Source organism: Pelophylax lessonae (genome assembly GCF_965119305.1).
Source record: "Pelophylax lessonae genome assembly, chromosome: 9".
Lineage (NCBI taxonomy): Eukaryota > Metazoa > Chordata > Amphibia > Anura > Ranidae > Pelophylax > Pelophylax lessonae.
The window spans coordinates 251,738,863-251,753,742 of record NC_138776.1 but is presented as its reverse complement, the minus strand read 5'-3'; the positions used below and the strand labels follow the sequence as shown (position 1 = coordinate 251,753,742).

At 45.5% G+C, this 14,880-nt stretch overlaps 1 protein-coding gene across 1 annotated transcript in view; it reads right to left on the bottom strand.

Moving 5' to 3' along the window:
• Positions 1–10,276: 10,276 nt before the first annotated feature.
• The window catches only part of LOC309564365 (uncharacterized protein), a 175,290-nt gene continuing 170,686 nt past the window's right edge, over positions 10,277–14,880 (bottom strand). The window contains exons 27-28 of the mRNA XM_082268992.1: positions 14,378–14,450; positions 10,277–12,111 (exon numbers count right to left, since the gene is read on the bottom strand). Coding sequence (XP_082125118.1) covers positions 10,868–12,111; positions 14,378–14,450 — 1,317 coding nt within the window. The 3' untranslated portion in view covers positions 10,277–10,867. The remainder of the gene's footprint in view (positions 12,112–14,377; positions 14,451–14,880) is intronic.

The window sequence follows — 14,880 nt, the reverse complement described above, 5'->3', positions numbered from 1 at the left end:
CCTGGGATGAGTAGTTCTTGTTTAATATTAGCGCTGCCTGTCCATCCTTAAGCCTTGTACACACGCGCAGGAAATCGGCAGGGAATTTTCGTCCGACTACTGATCCGCCGATTTTTGGCTAGTTAGTATGATGCTTCCGACAACCAACTCCGACTTTTCGGCCGAAAAAATCTGGTATGCAGGCTATAAAATTTTTGTCCGCTGTCAAAACACGGCCGATTTTCGTGCAGTCAGTACAGATTTCGCAAGGGAAAAATCTAATGAGCAAGACTGGGCATGCTCAGAGAAGAAAGAACACAAAGAAAGCAAACCAACACATGACATCACTTCTGAAGTAGAATTTTGTCGGGCAAGAAAATTTGCGTGCAGTCTAGGCACATTCCAACCAACAAAACACAACTCTGGACAAAAGACGGATTATCGGTCGGCCGATAATCGTTGCGTGTGTACGGGGCTTTATGCTTCAATACTCAAGTTCTCAAAGACTCAAAGTCAGACCCAGGTGACCTCCTCTAGGAGATGTTGGGAGTCTGCGGGTGTTATTCCTGAGAATAATTCATCAGTGTCATAGAAGGCAATAAAAGAAGTTGCTTCTTCTCCCTCGCAGCTATCCAAGCTTCCAATGGATGACATTCCAGGTCTATGTAACCTGGACACTATTATCAGAGGTACTTAGAAGGTGGAGTGGTTTTCAAGTGAGTGATAAGATGCAACTCCACTCCTGCGATTTCTATCCTTCCTTCTCCAGCTGCCACTCTGTTCCAATGGCTTCACCACCTCCAATCACCAATCCAGAGCGAGTATGCCGATGGAGAGTTCCAAAGTCGCCAACTGCTTGTTCGAGGTCACTCACCAGATTCTCAGGTGTCTACCTCCACCCTTCCTGCCAGGTGAAGTCCATCTCATGGTCTTATTTGACTTAAATGTTTTTTACAGGGAGACCCCCCTCTCCTAATTTCTGACTGTGTCCTCACCCAGCTAGAGGCTTTAGATGTTCCCACCACCCTTTGTGTGTTCCTCCCGTCAGATTTTGTGAATGTCTCTGGTAACAGGGAAGGAAGGTGGGAGCTGCTGGGAACTCAGAAGCAGAGATTCTGCTATGGGAGCCTCAATGGGCAGACTGTGAGCCATCCATCCCAAGGGAAATGTTGGGTTGGTGTGGACGGACCCTTGAACCCCATAGTTTGTTTCTGTCAGAAGAACCTACAAACTTGAGGACGATATACATTTTCCATAAGTGGTACTCCACACAGATTTTGAGGAGCAGTAAACGCTCAAATACTAATTCATGATTCCCTCTAGCTTTAGGGGTGTGCGCATCGAAAAATCATCACCTGACCATATGCAAATATCCCATACGTCACGTGATGCCTAGTGCACTTTTTTTTTTTTTCTTTTCAAAGCGCATGTGTGCTCTGCTCTCTCTTTTCCCTTTACTTCAGAGTCCCCCTTTACACTGTAAGGGGGAAACCTGCAGACTCTGATATAAGGGAAAACTATGCGGACTCTGATGTATGGGGGAGCTCTGGGAATCCTGATGAAAGGGGGAATGCTGTGGACTCTGGTGTAAAAGGGAACCCTGTAATGGGGTCTCTGGTCACCAGAGCTCCCCCTTGCATCAGAGTTACCAGCGTTGCCCCTTAAATCAGGATACCCAGAGCTTCCCTTTGTCAAGATCTTACCTTGCCTTCCTGTTGGCAGCCAACTTGGACATGTGCAGACTGCTGTCTTTTATAAACTCTGTTTGCATTATCACTTGCCTGCTGCCTGGGTGTCGCTCAGTGATGATGGTGCACAGCTGACTATATATATCACCTGTTGGCTTGCAGTCCTTTGCCCTTGTGTTTGAGCACCAAGCTGCATCACTGCTATCAGTCTTCCGTTCTCCGTGTTCCTCCGTGCATAACCTGGGCTTGGCTGACAACTTTCCTGGCTCTCGATTCTGCATCGGCAGACAACCCGACATTGGCAGACTACCCGCCTCTGGACTCGACACCGGCTTGGATGACTACACGCTTCTAGACTCGATCCCGGCTTGGATGACTACCCGCTCCTAGACTCGATCCTGGCTTGGATGACTACCCACTTCTAGACTCGATCCCGGCTTGGATAACTACCCGCTTCTAGACTCAATCCCGGCTTGGATAACTACCCGCTCTGGATTTGACCCAGGCTGTTCCTGATTTCGCTCCTCACTCTTGCTGTGCGTTTATTGTTGTTGCTCTAATAAACTGCTTTATTTTACTTGCATCTTTATGTGGTCTGGTTTCCTGGCACCCTGACACCCTTACATCAGAGCCTGCACAGATCTCCATTGCATCAGGGTTCCCAGAGTTTCCCTTTACATAATAGTCTCTAGAGTTCCTCCTTATGCTGCCTTTCCTCAGTCCCTCACTACAAGTCACAGCATAGCGAGCTGCCATCAGTGCCCTAACACAGCATGAGGAAGGAGACGTCACTGTTGCCACTACAGCCTGCCACCCCCATGCCCTCACTCCCTGTCATACACAGCATCTCGGATAACAGAAGAAAGCACCTCAGGTGAGGCAAAGCACTCCGGTGCAGGTCGGATCCGCCATCCAGTAATCCAATAGTCAACATCCCACCCACTGCCAAGCACAATAAAGTGCTTGCATAGATCCTGCATTCACAGGAGGAGGTTGTAACAGTCCGGACTCCAGAGGGGGACCCGCTAGGACAATGATGTAAGGGGAGATGCAGTGTATCCAATAGTCAACAGAGAAAGTATGACCGCACTCAGGAGTAGATGAAAAATGGAAGAGTTTTATTCCCCATAAACTTGAATACATGACAATGCTTCACACAGACATGGGGCAGGTTAACGCGTTTCACGATTCCATAGATCGCTTACTCATAACCATTGGTTGCTAGGATGCTAAGCGTTCCTAGCAACCGCTAGCTTGGCAGTGGGTGGGATTTCAGAGTGTAAACTGCCCTGGACACTACAGGAGAAGCCAACCTCTCGTTTTTTAATGGACAGTTTGTCCTGTTCACAGACATTTACTTTACAAATGATGTACAGTTGGCATCCCTGGCCCGGTTGTATATTTGGCGGGTGGATCTACAAAGAAATATAGAAGCAAAAAAACAGCTCTAGAAGAAACGTTTCTGCAGTTGTCCTTTAATGTTTCTACCGAGCACAACAGTACAAAAAATAAGCGCGGTACATGCCCTTTAAGGCCCGCCCACCTCGGCCCATTTGCAGACTGGAATTTTTTACTATTCACTTCCATATGGTTTGCATTTCCTGTTAGAGAATAACTATAAATATTCTTAGGACTATATATGAGAAAAGACATGCGAATGTGTTCATCGTAAAGTGGACCTGTCATTGGATATATTTTCGCATGTTGTAGCATGTTTCGCATGTTTTTTCGCAAGTGTAGCATTCCAAGAAATGCGAATTTCTAATACTTCCAGGTACTCATTACCTCTTATGGAGATCACAAGAATCCCCCTAACAATGCCTTCATCTGGGAAGGATGGCGTCACGTTTGTTCAGTCATCATTCAGGGGTCACCATCTATTTCCTGGACTGAGATGCCGGCTCAGAGATGTAAATCCTGGTGCCTGTGCAGTTTCTAGCGGTGTCCACAAATGTCTGACACTGATTGCTGCTGGCAGCCTTCCACCTTGTGACTACAAAGTTGCAATGTATGGTCTGATCACTGGGGAAGAGACTGAGAAAATGCCTTCTCCTGCCTGCAGCAGACGCATGGCATCATCTCAACTGAAGCTCAAGGGTGGCTTTTTTTCCTTTCTGAAAGATTATACTAATAATTTATATTATGATATGTGAGAAATGTATTCATGCAGACTTGTAAAGTTAGTAGAACCGCCTAGCGACCAACCCACGTACATTTACTGCGGCAGGGCGGCCGCTCTGCGGAGAATCACGCACCTGTACATCTTTCTGCACTTCCGATTCTGGGGCGCGCACGTGCGCCACTGGCCTGCTCTCTCTGTGATTGGTCACATCAGCGGGTCCAGATGGCTACTTTCAAAAGACTCTTAGACGTACATCTCAAGGATCAGAACATTAAACACTTGCCGACTGCCGTCAGTATATTTACTGCGGTAGTCAGCCCCTCACAGGCAAAGCGACGTAGTACTACGTCGCTAGCCTGTGAGGCTCTAGGGCAGGGGTAATGAATTAAAATTCAAGGAGGTCCGGTCGCTAAAATTTTCATTTGCCCGAGGTCCGAATCTGGTCTGAGTCTGTGCTGACTCTGAACAAAATGTGCCCACCAGCGTGACCCTTAACATAAAATATGCCCATCAGCGTGCCCCTTAGTATAACATTTGCCCGTCAGCGTGACCCTTAACACAAAATAAGGGGCACGCTGATGGGCATATTTTATGTTAAGGGTCACGCCGATGGGCACATTTTATGTTAGGGGGCACCCTGATGGGCACATTTTATGATGGTGGGATCGCTGATGGGCAAAAAAAATGTGTAAATCAGCGTTGCTCTTAACATAAAATATGCCCATTAGAGTGCCCCATAACATAAAATATGCCCATCAGTGTGTACCACAGTATAAATATGCACATCAGCATGCCCCTTAACATAAAATATGCCCATCAGCATGACCCTTAACATAACATTTGCCCATCAGCGTGACCCTTAACACAATAAGGGGCACGCTGATGGGCATATTTTATGTTAAAGGGAACTCTGATGGGCATATTTATGTTAAGGGACACGCTGATGGGCACATTTTATGTTAAGGGGCACGCTAATGGGCATATTTTATGTTGAGCGCAACGCTGATTTACACGTTTTGTTTTGCACATCAGCGTGCCCCCTAACATAAAATGTGCCCATCAGCGTGACCCTTAACATAAAATGTGCCCATCCGCTTGCCCCTTATTCTATGTTAAGGGTCATGCTGATGGGCATATTTTATGTTAAGGGGCATGCTGATGTGCATATTTATGCTGTGGTACACACTGATGGGCATATTTTATGTTAAGGGGCACTCTGATGGGCATATTTTATGTTAAGAGCAACGCTGATTTACATGTTTTATTTTGCCCATCAGCGATCCCACCATCATAAAATGTGCCCATCAGGGTGCCCCCTAACATAAAATGTGCCCATCAGCGTGACCCTTAACATAAAATATGCCCATCAGCGTGCCCCTTATTTTGTGTTAAGGGTCACGCTGATGGGCAAATGTTATGCTAAGGGGCACGCTGATGGGCATATTTTATGTTAAGGGTCATGCTGGTGGGCATATTTTGTTCTGCCCATCAGAGTGCCCCTAACATAAAATGTGCCCATCAGCTTGCCCCTTATTTTATGTTAAGGGTCATGCTGATGGGCATATTTTATGTTAAGGGGCATGCTGATGTGCATATTTTTTGCTGTGGTACACACTGATGGGCATATTTTATGTTAAGGGGCACGCTGATGGGCACATTTTATGTTAAGGGTCACGCTGATGGGCAAAACAAAACGTGTAAATCAGCGTTGCGCTCAACATAAAATATGCCCATTAGCGTGCCCCCTAACATAAAATGTGCCCATCAGCGTGTCCCTTAACATAAAATATGCCCATCAGAGTGCCCCTTAACATAAAATATGCCCATCAGCGTGTCCATTAACATAAAATATGCCCATCAGAGTGCCCCTTAGCATAAAATAAGGGGCACGCTGATGGGCACATTTTATGTCAAGGGAGCAATCTGATGGGCATATTTTGTTTCTTTTATGGGGCACTCTAATGAGCACAACAACACATGCCAGTCTGCACACTTCAGGGTTTTTTTTTTTTAAATTGCATTATTCTCCTCTAAAAATGTGCTCCACATACCTGGAGCCAGCTGAGTCAAAAGCCGCGAACAGGGGGGCGGGGCATGCACATAGCGTCCGCTGTGAGGGAGCCGCAGTCAGGAGCAGAGGGCGGGGCGCGCGAGTGACGTCACGCCCCTACTCGCAGCCCGACAGGACACCGCGATGTCCATTAGTCAGTTGCAGGGGGCGGGGCGCGCGCGGGACGTCACTCCCCTACTCGCGGCTCGCGGCCCGACAGGACAACGGCTGCTAGTGAGCCGCAAGCGGTCCGGGCAGAAGCATCGCGCGGGCCGCCAATGGACCGCGGGCCGCCATTTAGTGACCGCTGCTCTAGGGGGTGAGCGCGCGCCGTCGGAGGCACGCTCCCGCCCCGCTCGTTCAAGGACCCCCCGCGCGTGTGCCCGGCGGACATCGCGATTGTCCGTTACAGTGGGAGAAAGGCAGGCGGCTAATGTAAACAAAGCCGCCTGTCATTCCTCCCTGTGTAAGAATGGAGATCATACGGTTCTGCTATGTAGGACCGTTGATCTCTGTTCTTACACCACAAGCCACATCCAATCACAGTTTGAAACACGCCCCTAGGGACACACTTAACCCCTCCTTCTCAAATAAAAGTTAACTCCTTCCCTGCCAGTGTCATTTTTACAGTAACAGTGCATATGTATCATATTTATAGCACTGATTACTGTAGAAATGTCACTGGTAACCCCAAAAGTGTCAAAAATGTCAGTCAAGGGTCCGATCTGTCCGCCGCAATGTCGCAGTCCCGCAAAAAAAAAAATCGCAGATCGCCGCCATTACTCGTTTAAAAAAAATAAAAAATTCTTTCCCTTAGTTAGTAGACGCAATAACTTTGCGCAAACCAATCAAAATACGCTTTTTGCGATTTTTTTTACCAAACATATGTAGCAGAAAACAAATTGGCCTAAAATGTTAAAAAATTTTGATTTTTACCATTTTGTTTTTGGGGAATTTCGTATAAAAAAATGTTAAAAATATTGTTATTTTTGCAAAATTGTCGCTCTTTTTTTGTTTATAGTGTATGAGCAAAAAAATCACACAGGTGATCAAATACCACCAAAAGAAAGCTCTGTTTGTGGGAAAAAAGGATGTCAAATTTGTTTAGGTACAGCATTGCACGACCGCGCAATTGTCCGTTAAATTTACGCAGTGCCGAATCGCAAAATAGGCCCTGGTCAGGAAGGGGGTAAAATCTTCCGGGGCTGAAGTGGTTAAGGGGTATGAGAGATGATTACTGCCATGCGCGCCTACACAGGTTGAACTGGATGGACTGTTGTCTTTATTCAACCTCAACTACTATGTAACTTTGTCCGCCTGGACACGCCGATCATTTGGGGCACGGGCAGAGCGGTGGTCTGTCTATGTAAACAAGGCAGATCGCCGTTCTGCGAGAAGGGAAAGCTGTGGTCCTGTGTGCCTACAAAGCAGGAACACGGATCTCTGCCTTCCCACAGTACAAGCACCTCCCCCCACAGTAAGCAAGCACTCCCTAAGAGCACATTTAACCCACTGATCGCCCCTGATGTTAACCCCTTCCCTGCCAGTGTCATTAGTACAGTGACAGTGCATATTTTTAGCACTGATCACTGTATTAGTGTCACTGGTCCCCATAAAGTGTCACTGTCTGTCTGATTTGTCCGCCGCATTACTAGTTAAAAAAATAAATAAGTAAAAATTCCATAAAAGTATCCCATAGTTTGTAGATGCGATAACTTTTGTGCAAACCAATCAATAAATATAATAAAATATGCAGCAGAATACATATTGGCCTAACTTGATGAAGACATTTTTTTTTTTCCAAATTTAATTTGGAGCGCAAAAAATAAAAAATCGCAGAGGTGATCAAATAGCACCAAAAGAAAGCTCTGTTTGTGGGGAAAAAAAGGACATACATTTTATTTGGGTACAGCGTCGCACGACCGCGCAATTTTCAGTTAAAGTCACGCAGCGCCGAATCGCAAAAGATGGCCTGGTCAGAAAGTGGGGTAAATCTTCCGGAGTGGAAGGGTTTAAAGTAAATGATACCAACGTGAATTAAAACTGAATTTCGGCCTTCCCTCCCTCCAGTCTTGCACAGCTGTACCGGCTCCTCTCCTGAAATGGCTAACTCTGATTTCACCGCACACTGTGAGCTTCTCACGATGTGCATTAGAAGATAGAGCACGCCAGATAGAGCCCACCTCTATCCTGGCTGGAGGATGTCCAGCATCATCTAGCTCTTGGATTTCAGTCTCATGGAGGCTTAATATCACATGTGGGCAGGGCCGGGACAAGGGGTGGGCAGGAGGGACGACTGCCCTGGGCATTGTGGATTCTTGTGGGGGGGGGGAACCCCAAGGAGATTGGGGGGAAGGTATTTGTGTTGAGAAGGTGAATTTGGGGGGGCATCAGGGGCTAAGAATTGTTTTAGGAGGGCAAATTTGGGGAGAGGTGCTAGGAGTAGTGATTTGGGGGGGTTTGTGTTGCAAGGGGGGATGGGGGGGGGGAGGATTTTTGCTAAGAGAAGGGATTTGTGGGGCAGCAGGGGCTAAGAATTGTTCTAGGAGGGCAAATTTGGGGGAGGGGGGGGAGCTCCTTGTGCGATTCTGGTGTGAACCAGCCCTCAGACAACAGCCATCCTCCTGGAGGACGGACATGTGACTACAGTTACATTGCAGAGGGCATGGCTACGCTGACCACAGGAATACTGTCAGATTATAGTGTGAATGTAAGCAATTTAACAGCGCTGGCTCCGACCTGTAAAATAATGCAAATCCTCCCAAATATAAAGGGCCTAACATCAACCGATATATAAATAACATCCAATAATAATGCCCAATAAATGCCTGCAACAAAAACGCCCAGGTGTGTTGTTGCAGGCGTTTATTGGGCATTTTTTGGGCATCTTTGGAGGCAGGCATGACATCTGAACTTCTGTATAGGGGTATATATACACACACACACATATATATATATATATACACATACACATATATAGGTGTGAAAGGAGCGGAACCCCATCCCTGCAAATAATTTCATTAGCGCAGGGATGGGGTTCCGCTCCTTTCACACCTATATGTGTGTATGTCTATATATACATATATGTGTGTGTGTATATATACCCCTACACAGAAGTTCAGACGTCATGCCTGCCTCCAAAGATGCCCAAAAAATGCCCAATAAATGCCTGCAACAAAAACGCCCAGGTGTGTTGTTTCAGGTGTTTATTGGGCATTTTTTGGGCGTCTTTGGAGGCAGGCATGACATCTTAACTTCTGTATAGGGGTATATACACACACACACATATATACACATACACACATATAGGTGTGAAAGGATATATATATGTGAAAGGATATATATATATATATATATATATATATATATATTTTGTGCAAAAAATATTAATTTTTATTTATTTGTTGTGTTCCATCGTGCATCAGATTTCAATCTTGTTTCATCCATTTCATTGGTGGTGGATTGAAGCGGATTAAGCAAGATTGAAAGGTGATTCACATTGTAACACAAATAATCATTATTATATTTTTTGCACTAATATATATATATATATATATATATATATATATATATATATATATATATATATATTTTTTTTTTTTTTTTTTTTACAGGGAATATATATCTTCTGGAATAATACCTACATGTTTTTGGACTTTTGGTTGATCGTTTTAATTTTCTTAAATAAAGAAGAAAATACCTATGCGCTGCTACTTTGGTATAAGATAGGAGAATAAATAAGATGGTAAATTCAATTAAAGCGACAAAGGAAGAATAGAAGGAAATAAGCAGCCAATTCTGTATTTTCACAAAATACTGGTAATGGATAAGTATAAAATGGGTGAATCGGCGCTAATTCCTTGAAAATATATAGAATAAAAACAAAAAATATAAATATAAAAATATTTTTTGGTATTTTAAAGAGCACCTGTCATTTTATTTAAAGGAACACACTGGATGGGTATTTATTTATTGGTTAATGTTATGCACTTTATTTTTGGAAAGATTTGCATTATATTTTCCTTTTAGAGGTCAGAGCCAGTGCTGTTAAATTGTTTTCATAAGAAGAAGGTTTTCTTTTTTTTTTTTTACCTTCTTTGAGAAAGCCGCTGCACTGATCCATAATTCTGTAGCGCAGTTCAGTATCATGTTGTGTAAGAGCCCATTCATACTGCTATGACTTGGACCGCAACTTGTCAGCCTGACAAGTCGCGGTCCGTCACGCTCCCATTGTGCGGTACAGGAGCCGTTATAATAGGAGCGACACAAGTCGCTCCGACTTAGAAAAAGGGTCCAGTACTACTTCGGGGCGACCTAGAGGCGACTTGCATAGGCATTAATTTTATGAAGTCCGTGCAAGTCGTGCCGAAGTCGCGCTGCACGCGACTTCACAGGTCGCTCCCTAAGTCAGAGCAACCTAGTGTGAATCGGCTCTTAATGTAGCTTGAATTAGTATCTGGAGCCTTGGATCTGTCCCTGGCTGCAGAGTCCAGACCTGTCCATCTTTGCCTCTTCTCTCCAGTAGTGTTAGATCCCCTAAAACGATACATTCCACCGTCTGATTTATGGTCTGTGAGCGTTTACAGACCAGCAACCATCTGCGTTACGTGCTTTAGAAGGTATGATCCTCTCGAGAAGCCGAGGGATTGAAGTCTTCGAGTACAAAAGCCCTTTTAGGTTTAGCCTACTGCGTGATGACTACATGCCATCAATTCCGTGTTTACAGTAGCAGGGGATTATGGGTAAGAATACAGCATCTTGGATAGTAACCTAACCTAAAGGATTATATTGAAAAAGAGATAATTAAAAGTTAGGCACCAGCTGTAAATGATTTCAGGGCACAGGTGTCCCAGCTCCTGAGATGTTTCCGTTCTCACTATAGGAGCACTCTACAGCGAACCACGCACTGCTTGGGAGCAGCCATGTCATCTTCTGCGAAAAAAAGAGGCCTGAGGGTCAAAACTCCATCCCAACCATATTTGGTAGCCCAGCATGGTTACTGCAAGAATCTTCAAGGTCTTTAGGCTCTCACACAGGCACCTCTCCACAGTGACTCTTTTGGTGACCAGTTAGGCTGGACTTCTTGGCAAAAGACTTGTTGCACTCCGAACAGGAGTAAGGCTTTTCTCCGGTGTGAGTCCTGCGGTGCTTCATGAGGTTGGACCTCTGTGTGAAGCATTTACCACACTCTGCACAGGAGAATGGCTTCTCACCTGTGTGAATGCGCAGGTGTTCGACCAGGCACTGCTTCTTGCCAAAGGAACTGCCACACTCAGGGCAGGGGAAGGGCCTCTCACCGCTGTGCGTTCTCTGGTGTAGGACCAGATTAGGCTTCCCAGCAAACCGCTTGCCGCATTCAGAGCATGAGAATGGTTTCTCTCCTGTGTGAATTTTCATGTGCTTGGCCAGGGAGGACATTTGCGTAAAGCACTTGCTGCATTTGGAGCAGGAAAAGGGCTTTTCTCCGGTGTGGGTCCTCTGGTGCTCCACCAGCCACGGCTTCTTAGCAAATTGTTTGCCGCACTCGGAGCAAGAGAATGGTTTCTCTCCTGCATGGCTTCTTTGGTGGTGGCAAAGGAGGTTGGACTTTGACGCAAAGTACTTCCCACATTCAAGACAGCAGAATGGTTTCTGAGCCGCGTGCGTGCCTCTGTGTTTAACAAGGGACGACGCCTCTGCAAAACATTTCCCGCACTCTGTGCATGGATACGGCTTGACGCCAGTGTGAACGCGCTGGTGCTTGCTGAGGTGCAGCTTGCTCCCGAAGCACTTTCCACACTCAAAGCAGGTGTAGGGCCTCTGCGCCAGGTGAATCCTTTGATGGTCCACCAGGTTTGACTTCCAGGTGAAACGTTTTGCACACTCGGGGCAGGAGAACGGTTTCTCATCTCTGTGTACCTTTTGGTGGCGGGCCAAGAGAGACTTCCAGATGAAACACTTCCCACATTCAGAGCAGGCAAATGGCTTGTCCTTGGTGTGAATCCTGCGATGCTGTATACGCTTGTGTTTCGTGTCAAAGGCCTTCCCACATTCAAGGCATGGGAAGGCTCCCTCACTGGGGGCCTGGTCAGAATGTGTTTTCTGGTGTGACACAAGGTCGGCCCTTTGGATGAAACAGCGGCCACACTCATGGCAAGGAAAGAATTCATTGACATCACTGGCTGTGGGACAGGGGCTCTGATTTACAGAGGGGTCAAAGGGGGTGTCCGTAAGTTTACTGTCCAGTGAGGTTTCTGGATGTTTCTTCAGGTCCTTCCTGTCATGTTGGGTATCTGGGGAAAAGCAGACATGGAAGAGAAATAAAAAATAATATTCAGTGCAAGCAACTCCAACATAGAGCCTGCCTACCTGTATCCCAACTGCTGACTAAGGGTGGCTCATAACAAGTAGTCTATTAAAACTTGACCTTTGGCATTTAGTTGACATGTTAGGCTCTTTGTTAAAGAAAATCCATCAATGCTTGCATGCTTTTTGTAAACTTTTTGCCAACTACTGAACTCTGTATGCGGCGCACTCACGAACTCTGCACTCTGTGTTGACTTTGCCAGTCAGTTTCATCTTTGCTGGGGGGGGGGGGGGGGGGGAATTACCAACAATTTGCCAGCAAGTTGACACAGTATTTATACCAGGGCTTTTTTCAGCTGAAACCATCTTTTTTCTCTGGTTCAGGCCCTCTGCTCCCTGCTCACCACTACTACTTGTAAGCACAGAAGTCTGGCTTCTGTGTTTACAAGTGACAGCTCTTCTCCCAACGGCTCCCACAGATCTGATTTCCCAAGTGGCTCCCACTGAGTGCAGGACGGGAACAAGGGAGATGAAGGTGCTCAGGGAGCAGTGCAGATGCCGACTACCCCACTGGATGATCTCCCAGCAACTGAAAGAGGCAGAGCCAACTACAGTGTGCAGAGAGGCACTAGAGCTGACTTCCCACGCTTAAACTTAATACAGCAACAAAAGTAAGACGTGTGGAAAATGATGGAGCTTATAAGGAGGTGGGAAGATGGAGGCAGCGGAGGTCAGAGCTAAAGAGAGGTGAAAGTGAGATGTGGATTGGGGATGCAGCGGTAAGTAGCTGTGGAAGAAGGATGAACTCTGCACTCTGTATGCAGCGCACCCATGAACATTGCACTCTGTAAACCCCCCCCCCCCATACGTACTGCACTCTGGGTATTGAAGGTTACGCCCCCTTAAGACCCTCCCACTGTTAGAGAAACTTGACCACACCCACTTTTTGATGCGGTTTGGAGGGTGTGTGTGTGTGTGGGAGGGGGGGGGGAGGTATTGGGGGGTCGTGGTTGAGTTTCTGTACCCATTTTCTGAGAAAAAAGCCCTGATTAAGACCATTTGTCTTTACCTTCATTCATTAAGGACACAATACGTTTTCTACAAATCATTGAAGATCTAATTATTCCAAAGAGGGCCTTCCTAGTAACACTAGATGTTGAATGTTTATACAGTTCCATGCCTCATGAAAAGGGCCTTCAAATAATTGAAAGCATTTCTTCAGCAGAAAAGTCAATGTGAATATGCCTACAACTATTTAATTTTGGACTTACGTAGATTAAAACTTAACACAATGCTTTTTTCATTCCAGGTCTCCCACTTCCTCCAAGTGCAAGACGTAGCGATGTGGACATGTTGTGCCCTATCCTACACCAATTTGTACCTGGGAGAGTGGGAGCGGGAGTTTCCCCTGGGCGATTGTCTATGTACCCCTGCTACATTATAAAGTGGCACAGGTACATTGACGATATTTTTATCGTCTGAGACGGCCTTGAAATGCAGTTGAAGGAATTTTTGGAGTTTATGAACATTATTACCTTCAATTTGGAATTTACAATGTCTTACAATCCTTGTAGGATTACATTTCTAGACGTAAAAGTGAAAGTCAACAGTATGGGCAACTTGGAAAGTCCTCGTTTTAAAAAGCCCACTGCAGGGAACACTGTTATAAGGGCAAATAGCTTTCACCCTAAGCCTCTTGTGAGGTCTATCCCATATAGTCAATACCTTCAACTTCGTAGAGTTTGCTCCAGTGAGGGATCATTTAAAATAGAGGCACAAGCCCTGCGAAAGCAGGTAATTATTTGGGGATATTCGAAAATGTGTCTTAGAAAAGACTTCATTAAGGCCATATCAAAGTCACGCCATGATTTGATTTACAAAACAATAATAGTATATGTCTATAACAGGTGTATTTACACTTTGTAGATCCTCTCACACGTTTGCCTAAAGAAGATCAGTTGAAGCGCGTCCAGTCTACATTTCAAATATGTTGGAATCTAAACATGATGTGAACCTCTAAGCAGGGAGCATTTGTAAGATTTATTGTCTTGTTTTAATATGTTTAAATAAGCGGTTTCTATGAAACTCAGTTTGTTTCTATATGGTCCACATAAAGTCTATGACTACCAAAACAAAATTTTGCTAGATCCCTTTAAAAATGATTATTTTTTTGTCTGGATAGTCTTGAGTTTACACAGGATGGCAATGATGGACACATGTCCTTCCACCCAGTATTAGTCATTTGTAACTTACTGTGTGCATCACGGCTGCTGTACAAGTTATCATCATCCACGTCTTCAACTTTAATGACCACAAGATCTTTAGCCTAGATAAAAAAAGAGCAGTTTGTAGGCCATTGCACTTTTTTTTTTTTTAAAGAAGGAATACATAGCGTTAGAAATGCTGATGGTGATTTGATTCCTCCCAATGATGGGGCACTATTCCTCCCACTGACACCAATGATGGGGCACTATTCCTCCCACTGACACCAATGATGGGGCACTATTCCTCCCACTGACACCAATGATGGGGCACTATTCCTCCCACTGTTACCAACAATGGGGCACTATTTCTCCCAGTGACACCAATGATGGGGCACTATTCCTCCCACTGACACCAATGATGGGGCACTATTCCTCCCACTGTTACCAACGATGGGGCACTATTTCTCCCAGTGACACCAATGGCACCCATCAAAACAGACAGTGCTGACAGGGGAATCCCTCCTGCCAAGCAGTTGTCTACTCTCAGTGGGG